This window comes from Seriola dumerili, unplaced genomic scaffold (genome assembly GCF_002260705.1).
Source record: "Seriola dumerili isolate Sdu_G_001 unplaced genomic scaffold, Sdu_1.0 BDQW01000056.1, whole genome shotgun sequence".
Lineage (NCBI taxonomy): Eukaryota > Metazoa > Chordata > Actinopteri > Carangiformes > Carangidae > Seriola > Seriola dumerili.
The window spans coordinates 7,869,128-7,881,681 of NW_019174311.1; the positions used below are offsets into that span (position 1 = coordinate 7,869,128).

At 41.6% G+C, this 12,554-nt stretch overlaps 1 protein-coding gene across 1 annotated transcript; it reads left to right on the forward strand.

Annotated features, from left to right (window-relative positions):
- Positions 1–1,037: 1,037 nt before the first annotated feature.
- On the forward strand, positions 1,038–12,290 carry LOC111219223 (extracellular matrix protein 2-like). The gene is made up of 9 exons (XM_022741837.1): positions 1,038–1,172; positions 1,263–1,439; positions 1,596–1,854; positions 2,092–2,207; positions 4,131–4,263; positions 4,354–4,511; positions 4,721–4,860; positions 10,344–10,670; positions 12,113–12,290. The coding sequence occupies exons 1-9, from the start codon at positions 1,038–1,040 to the stop codon at positions 12,288–12,290; spliced, it is 1,623 nt and encodes a 540-aa protein (XP_022597558.1).
- The last annotated feature ends 264 nt before the right edge of the window (positions 12,291–12,554 follow it).

Genomic DNA, 12,554 nt, shown 5'->3' on the forward strand with positions numbered 1-12,554 from the left:
ACTGACAGCGGATCACAAATTCATGGGTCAAACCACTCGACAATGTCCAACTAGAATCTATCACAGGTGTATGAAACTCATTGTGTACCAGTTTCTATATTTTGCTCCCTGCCCGTCTCTTACCTCCTCCACAAACCTCTGTCTTTTCCACCTAGTGCTAGCAGACAGTTATGAAAGGGAGAGGAGACAAGGAGGAGCAGGGCGGGTCTGTGTATTTCATGCTACGATGAACAAGGTCCCTTATTTACAATGTGAGAGTTTCTTCTTTTTTTTTACCCCTCTGCCTCATAGATATTTCTTCCCATCCTCTCGCCCTTTCTTCATTTCTGCTTTCACTCTGAGAAGGGGGCATGTGCATTACATTTTAGTACTGCTTGAGGCTGAGTCACAACAGAGAAACTTTACCACGGTTTTTCCTCCCAGTATTCAGAATCTGAAATTCTAGGGTTTTCTGGAGATTTATCCTTGTGTATCCATCTTTGCGTAAACTGTCACGTTAACTGCTACTCACAGTTTCTTGGGTTTGTCATAATCGTCTGCGCTTTCTGCGGATTTGCTTCTTCCCTGAAGATCTAAAGGTTTTGGATGCATTTTTTTTCAACTGATGTCTTAAACTGAGTTTACATCCAGCAATGAAGACACCAAGGATGTGGATCATGTTCATTTGTCTGAGTGGCACAATTTTAACAGGACTATGCCTAAACTCTTGGCATGACGTGGATGTATACTTTGAAACTACTTCTGAGGCACCTGGTTTAGAAACAGCTGTAATTCTTCCACCAGGAACTGATACAACATCAGATACACAAGCTTCAAGTCCAACCCTTCCTGCTGGTAAGCTATTCTCTTGGATGCTTTTGGATAAAAAAAAAAATGTTTTAATAAATGAAAAAGTTTCAAGTTATTCAGCTCATACACCAGATTGGTAAAAAACACAAACCTTTTGTTTAGGTTATGTCTGTAATTGCTTTTTTCTTCTTTCTTTTCTGCTTTGTTAATTGGATTTGGAAGAAGAGAGTGAGGATGAGCGTCTCCAAATGGAAGCAGAGGAGGAGATGGAGCACCAAAGAGCTGAGGTCAGAAAGGTGGAGGCTGGGAGGAGAAGGAGAGGTGCCGGGGGGAGGAGGAAACGTGCAGCTACAGTGGAGGCCAACGCGTATAGAATTGTACGGGTAGACAAACACAGAAATCCACTGTGTGAACACAGAAAATCATCTTTTCACTCTTGGTTTGTAATGTTAGCGGTTTCTTGCTTGTTGTAGGCAGGGTTGGGGCAACCCCTGATGGGCTGGAGGAGGCGTGGGAGAGGAGAGGAGGGATCCAGCGCTCTCATGGCCGTGCTCAGGGAACTTCATGCTGAGAAGAGGAGGCTGATGGATGAAGGGAAAGCACAAGAGGAGGAGGAGGAGGAGGAGGAAGAAGAAGAGGATGATGATGATGACGATGACGATGATGATGATGATGATGATGATGATGATGATGAGGTGAGGAAGAGGTTTTTTTTTGTTGTTGTTTTTGTCCATTTCATCCAGTTGAGTTAATGAAATATTTTTTAAATACATTTATATATATATATTTACAATTTTATGTGTCAGGAAGAGGAAGAAGAGGAGGAGGAGGAAGAACAACAACAACAAGAGGAAGAAGAAGAAGAAGAAGAAGAAGAAGAAGAAGAAGAAGAAGAAGAAGAGACAACTGAGGCTCCCACCAATCAAACTGTAACACAGAGCAGCTTTACAGCGTCTCCTCTGGACCAGTGTCAGGCTGCTGACAGAGAAATCAGCTGCAGGGGCATCGGCATGACTCACCTGCCAATCATTCACAACCTGGAGGCCACGAAGCTGGATGTGGCAGGTGTGTATATGTCCATGTTTTTTTTTTTTTTTTACATTTTTACATCTAGCTTCTAGTAAAGTTCCCTCACTGATTATATAATATTACTTACATGAGTGTCAAAACAAAAGTTCCAGCACGGATATGTGAACATGACATGACCTCTGAGTCAAGTGAAGTCCCTTATCACGCTCCTGTCAAAAGACTTTATACATGATATCATACCATATATGATACCGTGGGATTTATCTTTTACAGAGAACAACATCAGAAGCCTTGAGCCACAAGCTTTCTCTGGCATACAGAACCTTGACGAGCTGGACCTGAGCAAAAACGAACTGGACAATGAGTCGTTCAGCCAAAACCCCCTGTCTGTGAGTATCACTGCTCGCTTTAATACTCACCTGCAAATACATCACACCTATAAAGTTGTGTTATGTTGTATTATATTTTAGTTTATTTATTTATTTGATCGGGACAATGCAATTTAACATAGTTTCAAACCAGGGTATGAAACTAATGAGTTGCACAAAGAGTTTATAGCTATTTGCTAATTGTCGTCTCCTGTCCCTAGTTGGGCTTTTACATGTGTAATGGAATTAAAACAGTCTATAGCAAAAGCAGCACTAAACAGACAACCCAATTGATAACACGCTACAATTAGCTAAAAATACACACAAGAACAGTCTAAAAAGAGACAACAGCAGCACAACAAGCTACAAGTAGTCAAACAAAGACAATTAACAATAGATACAATTGCCTTGAAATGACCACAGCTCTTAAGGGATGCCTGTTCTTGCTTTAAAACTCTATAGTATTGCCTGGTCACGAGGGCACATGGTGTCATTGACGCAATGCACCCTAAACCAGGCACATCCAAAATCATCTAACCGCAGAGCTGCTGCAGTGTCAGCAGAGTCGCTCCTGAAGTTCAAGTCCAACCTGCTCTACCTGCAGTCAGTGTGTTACAACTGTAGTTTTTTTAAATATTATTTACTGTTCTTCATGCATATGTGTTTTCTTTTATTTCATGTCAACTATTTTCTGATTAATACTGAGTGTCATTGTGGTTGTGTGAAGCAGGGGATCCTGGCCAAACTTTATTTGTCCAAAAAACAAACAAACAAAAAAAAATAGGAGTGAGAGCCCAAAGGAAAATAAACAACAAACACAATGTTTCTGTTTCTACATTTACTCAGTGCAACATATTTGAACTGTAACTGTTATTGAAATGAGTTAACACAGGCTCACCTGTCTGATGTCATAGATACAAACTTTATTTATTCAAGCTTTAAGGACAGAAAGAAAGAAGTAAAGCTAACCTTAAAGCTAAAACAGGATGTTTTAGAGCCATAAGCTCAATTGTGTTTCTATTTTAAGCATTAGATTTGTGTGTCGAAGATCCACTGGAAGTTCGAGTGCCACAATAATGTTCAATTAGTGTTACAGCAAGTGTAAAACCTCAACACATGTGGTGCAGCTGCTATTATTTCCCTTTTCTGAAGGTGCTATAGGTTAACACGTCTCCAACTGATCTGATACTGACGTAAAAAAAAAAAGAAGTCCTTCTCACGGAGAATCTGCAGCCTGCTACTTGTGAATGGGTGAATCTGTGAGTTACAAGACAGTTTTATGAGTTAGTTTGCATCTAATTAAAATAAAAAGCAGGCTGCATCCTGTATCATTACAGCAATAAAAGAGCACTGAAAATTGCATTAACTAATCCTTTCTAAGAATAACCCCTGGTCTAACCTCTAAATGACCACAGGCCAAACACAGATCCCGACCACACTGAGGCAGCCCACCACACTCTGACCAATCATTACGCACCAGCACTGACATACTCTCACAGTATTGGCTGGGATAAACCTGTTGGAAAACAGCTGCAGCCAATGATGTGGAGAATAAAAGGAAATTATATTTAGAGAATTTTTTTTTTTCTTTTTCTTCAATTTGTGCTCGCATCCCAGTAATGACAGAGGACTGATGGCCTGGCTAGAGGGATACTGCAAAAGATGCAGTCCACTGCTTTTACTTGACACACGCCGACCACAGCAGCTTTCACTGGGGAGCCACACAGAGTGGCTTTACTAAAAATACAACATGATAGATGACATGGAAGAGATGCACAGATTTGACATTCTCTCATTTGGTGTATTTCTGTGAACTCTGTGATTGTGTTCTGCTGGGTAAGTTGGGAGGGAAAATTATGGATTTTCAGAGAAGTAGCCTTTTTGTCTGTTTTATCTCTCTGGCCTGAGCACCCTCTTTTTTTTTTTTTGCTGCGTGTCATGCAGAACTTGACCTTTCTGAGGAAACTGAACCTAGATGGCAACCAGCTCACCCGGATCCCAGCACTGCCGCCATCTCTCGAGGAGCTCAAGATCAACAACAATAAGCTTAATACACTCACCCCCCACTGTTTCAAAGGTAGGAGCTGTGTCTGTGTACATCACAGAGGAAAAAAAAGAAAAAAAAAAGTCTTAAATACTGATGGTGATATTTATTATCCCCCTCTAGGGCTGATGAACCTGTTGAAACTGCAGCTAAAGGAGAATACTCTTCATGAGGGCAGTGTGTCATCATTAGCCTTCAGACCTCTAGAGAAGCTTGTGAACCTCCAGCTGGACAAAAACCGCTTCCGTTCCCTCCCTCAGGGCCTTCCTCCCTCTCTTCAGGTGCACTGATATAACTTTCACTGAAATCCTTTAGGGATAATCCTCCCGCTTAAAATGTTAGGATCAACTGGAGCCTGCTGGGACTCTCTATAATTGTACTCAGGGTCAATTCAGAGAGCCAGATACTGATACGAGGACGAGAGCTATGACACCTTGATGCACAAATTCCAAAATCTGTCTCTCTTTTTTTCTTTTTTGTTTATGCACAGGAGCTGGAAATGAATGAAAATCAGATTGAGGAGATACCAGAAAAGGCACTGAGGCGCTGCGTTCATTTGAGGCTGATGAACCTGAGTCACAACCTGCTGCATGAGCAAGGCATCGGTGAACGAGCCTGGACCCGTCTTAAGTATGTCAGTCCATCCATCCATCCATCCATCCATCCTGAACTATTCTAAAAATATTGATAATGTTCTGCAGTCCCTGTATCAGCCACAAGAGGGTAGACTGGTGTTGTTTGGGAGTCTGAACACCTTTGTCATGATTTTTGATGTTTAAGTGATTATCAGTTGATGATTGTGGCACTTGAAATAGCACATTCCCATCAAAAGCTGATCAGATAACTTACTATTTATGTTATTAATATCAATATAAGCATCTGACGCAATGATTCACACACAATCATGATGCACGTCAACAGTCTCACACCAAATCCAGGTCAGTACTTTTAGCTCCTTTAGCATGTCTGGCATCAATATGAATATCTTTGGCTGACGTTCTGACTGATGCACAGACAGGCAGACATTCTTCTTTTATTTTCCTCTTCTTCTTTCTCTCTCTCTCTGTCTCTCTCTCTTTCTCTCTCTCTCACACATGCATGCACACATATCACAGAAGTTATGACAGCTGACCTTGTGTATTTAGATGAGCAGACGTGTGAAGGAGAGCTTGAGGGCAATGGTGTGCCTGTACGTGTGTGTCTGTTTATGGCTCCGTGTGCCTAGATGGTGTGTGTGTGTGTGTGTGTGTGTGTGTGTGTGTGTGTGTGTGTGTGTGTATGTGTTGTTTAAATATAGTGAATTCCAGTGGATTTTTCTTTGCTCCCTGGGATCCTTGCGAACCACAGCGGGAGCTTCGGGGAAAACTGCGGAAAAGAAAATGCAAAAGAGAGAATAAAGGAACGGGAAAGTGCAACTGGAGAGACTTTGGATTGCACTGATATGACTGAATGATTATGTACAAGAGAAAGTACTATAGAAATCTAAAGTTGAGAAAATATATTCAGGGGAAATTTGACTGAAAAAAAATCTTGTAATATCAGATGGAAAACACAAAACCTTGTCCTAAAGGGGATAGAAAAGTAACTTTTCAGTGGAGACCATTCTACCTGGCTTCACTCCAAGCTTTCATTTGACTTCTGACTCAAGTATATTTGACGCCTGACATTTGACCTCATTAGTGGGGAGAGCAGCAGCGTTCCCATTGGCACTCCAGGCTTATTAGCTTCCTTTAAAAGCTTCCTTCGCCACTGAATAGACAGCAGAGTGTGAACAAATCCAACTCACACTGCAGGAGAACATACCTTAAAGGGCAAAGGTCAATAGTGAGACTCGAGTGACATATTACCTCCTTCTAGTCGGATTATATCTTATTCTGCGGATAATGATTAAATCCATGTTGAACGGCTTGTGGAGAAATGTCTTCATCGTGTAGCAGAGGTGTGTGGAAAATTAGACAGAAAGCGGTTGAAAAAAAAAAAAAAAAAGGGAGCAACAGAATGAAAAGTAAATTGCTTAATGACAAAATAAAGCGCAGTGTGCTGGTTCTGGTTAGTGGAGCGCCTCTGTTCCATGTCATGAAGTCAGTGTTATTGTTGCCTCGTGCTGGGCTTTAGGGATTGGAGGCCTGAGTGGAGGATACAGGAGGTTACAAGAGGCTGGGGAGTGCAGCTTGGACCTGGGCTCTGTCTCTTGCAGACCAGGCTGTCTGCCAGCATCTCACCTCATTATGTACCTTGTTAATACTGTGCATGTAAACTCTGATCAGTTTGTGTATTATAACCTAATATTTTAGCTTAAAAAATTCTCGGTCACTGTTTCCCAGATCCCTTTTTTTTTTTTTTTTACACTGTACTGAACTGTAAACTTGTCCCAGCTCTGTCTTTACTTTGTGTTCCTCTGGTTGTGTTTACAGTTGCTGTCAATGTGTGGACATCATTCAAACATACAAAACACACACACATGCTTTACAGCCAGTGGCGGAAAATAACTGGGCATATTTTTTTCAAGTGCTGTACTTGAGAAAATACCATACTTGGGTTCTTGTACTGTACTTTACTGTAGTATTACCATTATATAGTCCTCCTTATTTTTCAGAGGGATTTATTGTACTTTTTACTCTGATAATATGGTTTCACTTTTACTTAAAATGTTGCATGCATGACTTTTAATTGTTATGAATCCTTCTTATGCTGTGTTTTTGCTACTTTTACACAAGTAAAGCATCTGAATACTTCCTTCACCTCGGTTTACCTGCGTGTGTTCAGGTACACGTGTGTTACATAACCCGAATCTGTAGTAGTATACAATTAATGCTGTAGCTCTAGGAGCCAAGTTGCCTCTCCTTAGGGGCACGGCTATCAGCTTTCATTGTTGAACACAAAGATGTGCGCATGCACACACACATGCACGCACGCACGCATGCCTGTTTACCATCTTTTCCTGGCTCTTTAGGAACCTGTCATCTCAACTGAGTCTTAAATGCCTCCATATTCACTCTTCTCGTAGTCGCTCAAAACTTAAACGTTGACTTCAAACACATGTTCTATGACAGCACGGAACATGCTTTAAATTACTCTCAATGATTAAAGCTACATAAACATCGGTCATTCCAAAAGTCCAGAATAATTATATTTTATGGGTAATATGTTTTAAATTACATTATTTAATTCATGCCGTCAAGCGTTTTTATTGGGAAAGTGATTCCAATCTGGATTTTCTTGACTGTTGTGCAGCTTAACGTAACAGCCTTGTAAACGTGTCATTAACTTATAAAACATCCAGTAAAACTTCGCTGGTAGTATTAATTAAGACGTGACACAGTAATGGTGTGTCAGTTTGTTTGATTTCATGTTTAAACAGAAAGCAATTTTGTGCTGATCGAATTATATAACTTTTTTCCCACTTGGTTTTCATTAGATGAGTCATTTTGACAGAGAGGCTGTCGTTGGAGAGGATCTCCATTTAGATTTACCATCGCTGCAGGCTCAGGCTGACTGCATGGAGGCGCAGGTTCAGTGATCATTACATTAAAATTGTGCGTGTCGTCTTATGTTATGACGTGTCTGAGCCTGATAGGTCTTGCAAATGGAGGCTTTTTTTTTTTTTTTTTTTTACCTTTGGACCGGCTCAAATTGGTTTCATAATAAGCTTACATAAATGAGAAAACAAGCTCACATGCACACACCACCACACAAAAAAAAAACACCAGCTATGCCAAAGTATCACCCTCATGTCAAGTGAAAACCTCTGACTTTGATTTAAGTGATCTTTGGTTCACTTTTAAAGGTTTCCTGTTTGGTTACAAACACATTATATTGGGAGTGGAAGCCTTTTCAGTCTGACACAACAGTTTGTAGGTTAACTATGCAGGCATGCATACACTCACACTGGATGAACAGTATACAGTGCTGCCTCAGTAAATTATTCAAGTCATATTCAGCTTAAATGAATCCAAATGTGCTTCAGACTCTATTTAACAGATGTGAGAAATGGCCTAAAATACTTCCAGATATCAGCCTACATTAATAAATTCAGTGCACACAGAAGCCTGCGCCAAAAAATGACAAGATAAGCCACACTCTGCCATCATCTGTCCATCATACCATTTTTTTTTTTTTTTTTTTATGTCAAGTGTTGGTCTGTGTATCCTCACTGGTGCAGCCGCTCTTGCCTGGCTACATAACTTATCCTGGTGAGGTTTCCAAAGTGTGTAAGCCATGCAGTGTGTAGTGCTGGCACGGTGGGCTCGGCACAGACGGAGCTGTATCGTATTTGTGCAAATGTGTTCAGGAGCATGAGACAAACCCCTCTGTGTGCTGGTTTCCATTGGAACCCAATATCCTGAAGATGAGCAGACCAGATCAGCTTGATTACTGCTCACCATGCTTTGCATAAAAACATGGAGACACACACACACACACACACACACACAGTCATGCACACAAAAACCATTGGTTTTGTGTAATAGCTGTTTTTCGTCTCCATAATTTTATTTATTTTTTTGGGAAATTAAGCAATAAATTAATCTTTGGAAAGAAAACTTATTTGTCTGATATATATTATGCTGAGTGTCTATTTGTGAATTTTGCTTTCTAAAATGCATATATTTCTGCTTGTACATACATGTTCTCTGTGCGTCTTTCTGTCTACACGCGTGTTTGTTCATCCGTGTTTGTGTGTTAGTGTTTCTTCTTCGCATCCTGTCGCAGGAACATGGGCGTGCGCGTGTGTTGGGGTGTGTGTGTGTGTGTGTGTGTGTGTGTGTGTGTGTGCGCATCTGTGTAGGTGCCAGTGGGTGGGAGTGTAGAGGGTGGAGGACTCTGAGAGGAGAGGACTGTGTGTCCCTCTTCTCATTAATACCATGTGGAGCTCTAAGCAGCAGCGGACTGCCGCTGAGCTTCCTGGCAAAGATTTAGAATACAAATCAACAGCACACAACTGGTCTAAACTGGTACTGAGATAATATTTCAGGGTTTAAATTTTCAAGCAGAAACACATTTTTCACAGCAGTCCATGATTGCTACAATCCTAATAGGTAAAACGAAAGGCCCGCTGCGCGTTCAGTGAGTGTTGGCGCATGTGTTTGTGTTTTGGGTTAAAACTCATTCCCCTGTGTCTTAACTTTGTTTTCAGTGAAACATTTATGGTTGTATTGATGTGGTGTTATATTATATCTATGTTGAGCAGAGAGGCATGTAGCTAACCTCGGGTTTCAGTGGACATTGTTTGACCAAACGGAGAGAGGAAGGACTAATGCTGACCACAACCTTTCCTGTGACTCAGAGAAATGATCAGAATGAGCTCAGTATACCAACATGTTAAGCCCTTGTAATTGTCACACATCATCTATCTCATGGAGGTTGTGACCCCCACAGAAACAGCAGTGATGGATGTAACCTGGGAGTTACCGCAGAGGGTTTACTGTAAGTCACTCTGACTAGTAGCAGACATGCTGAGGTGCTGAACATCAGTCAGTCAGATGTCAATCCAAGCGTCTCCCACATCCATAATCCTCCACTGTCTTTGGTCTCTCATTGGTCTTCATTGAACGTGACTGTGTGGTCATTGGCTGGCCACCTGAGAATGTTCTGAGCCCATTGGCTCTTCGGTGTGGTCTGTGAATGGCGGAAGAACAGGAAATGAGGTTCCTCTCCTGCTGTGAGCTGCGCTGTAAACTCACAACAGCTGTGTGGGATCTTCCAACTAAAACACTGAACCCTTGTGCTGCATCTTCGCTTCAGACCCCTGAGATCTGGTCCCTCTTGTCTATGGCTGTTCTTTCTTTGTGCCGCAAACCAAACATTTGCATGCCCCTTATCAGCCACTTAGCCACAAATTCCCCCTCAAATTGCCATGCTCTCCTACAGTGCAACCCCTCAGGCCCCATTATTTTCTCCCCTGCTGCTTCCCATGTCTCCCTCGCAGCTTAGACTCCCACTCCGCACTCTTGCCTCCCTAACAGCGCTATGCGGGAGTCCAGCAACTATAAAGTATGAGGTTCTGCAGTGAAAAGCCTTGGAATCAGACTGGCAGCTGCTGGCAGGGCTAACAATGTCTTCTTATACATATCTGACTGAGAGTCATGATTCTTCTGTGTCTTTCTTCTCCTCAGGTCCCTGGAAGCCTTGGACCTGTCCTACAACCAGTTCACCTCTGTCCCAATGAATCTGCCTCGTCCTCTGCGTAAACTGACTCTCCAGCACAACAAAATCAGTCACATCCCCGCCTCCACGTTCCGTCACCTGCGGCCCGGCCTACATTCCCTCCATCTGTCCCACAATGCCTTGAGCAATGAGGGTATAGGGCGGGTCTCGTTCGTTGGAACATACCGCTCACTGGGTGAGCTCCTATTGGACAACAATCATCTGTGGGAGGTTCCTCGCTGCGTTCGACAGTTTAAGAACCTGCAGGCGCTGAGATTGGACAACAATCGGATCAGGTAGAACCACACTAACCATGAAGTCAGTGTGTTCATCATGCAAGGATAGTCAGTGCTAGTGCAGCTCCCTTTTGAAATTCCCTCTAAGGAAAGCAGTAAGGAAGGATATTGTGGCATATTTAGCCATTCATTCAAACAAGTTTATTCCAACCGACATTTGAACAACAGTCCGGTTCAGCATTAGGATTAAGACGGCGACTGTTGTTGTCACAGCAATTTTTTTAATATTCTGTGAACAGACACAGTTTCTCCTTTGATTGAACACAGTAACACTGGAGACCAAAGCAGCAATTATGATTTACATGACCTCGTGTTTGTTATCGTGGTCAGTAGCCAAACTTGATGAGTGTACTGTACTTGGCAAAAGTCAGTGGCTAGACTGCACGACTGTAGAGAATTGTTAGCAGGTTGATTTCCTCACTTGGCAAATGAAATTTCCTGTAGTGATGCAAGAACCAGTGCTAGGCTGAAATGAACATGGACTGTTTTGTCTTGTTCCTGTTTGAAAGACAAAGAACCAGAAGTCAGTTTAAAATGTGAACTCGCAGGATACCCAGGAATTCCCTTTACATATTTTTTGAAATCCATAATTCTGCTGAAAGATGCTTTGATAGACGAGTAATGGAGAGCACCATTTTAAAGAAACATATGTGCTGAACTTATACAACTTGATCTTCTTCTTTGTGCATTTGGGGCAAGCAACAAATTAGCAGTTGTGGTCTGAAGGTGCAGGGTTCAGACTCTTTTTGGTCTGTTGTCCCCCTCAGTCCTGTCAGATCAACTCCTTCATCAACACCACCCACGATCTTCCAAATGTTTTAATTTAAACTGATTTTAATTCAACGCTACTGATTACATATAAAATGACATTGTTACAATAATCTTTTCCATACGATGAAGCTGTTAGTGTTTAGGTGGGTTTGAGGCAGTTGGATGTTTTATCCATTACTTTCAGCTTATTTTGTCCACCATTTATTAAACTTTAAGCTACTTATTTAAAGGTATAATATGTAACTTTCCCAAATTAAAATGTTTAAAAATGACAAGTTATACATATATATATATATATATATATATATATATATGTTTATCCAGTTTTAAACCACATTTTTACGATACTTTTTAAAATATCTATCTTTTAATCTATCTATCTTTTAGCTGACTGTTCACACTTCTCTGCTTGCTTGCTAACTACACTTCATTCATTCTCAATCACAACATATAATGCTTAGGTCCTACAGCTGATTGAATATGTGAATTAAAATAAAATCTAATCGTAATTTCTATTTTTTTTTAATTAGTTGAGCTACATTCTTTCCGTGTACCCCGTGGCAACAGCAGTAGCTCCTGTGGTACACGTGCTCCTGGTCGGGAGTCACTGAAGTACAGGATTCAGTTTGCAGCGCATCTAAATTTAAGTGTTGTGTATGTTGTGGTTTCAGGCTGGTGAGGCAGTGGGGAGTGTGCCACCCTCGTAACTCTGGCTCCACCTTGGCCTCGGTTCACTTGGAAAATAATTTGCTGGAAGTGGAGAAGATTCCTCCAAATGCCTTCTCCTGTCTCACTGATGCCCAGGGACTGGTCCTCTATCCACAGCAGAGCAACGCATATGACCAATAGGCTGCGCGGATCATCATCATGACGTGCGGCTACACACGTCCCTCTGGGGGTTTTCTGTAACCTTCTTTTGCCTCTGCTGCTCATATCATTTGTGCATCATAATCATCATCCTAGAATCAGGCAGGGTTTGCAGAAAAATAGCTTTATCATGTAGTTTGCTTGGGGACCCAGAGTTTTCATTTCAACATCACCAAACCCATCGTCTTCTCTCACATCTCACCTTTGATTAGGAAAATTACTGTAATGTTTTGGTATGTATTGAAG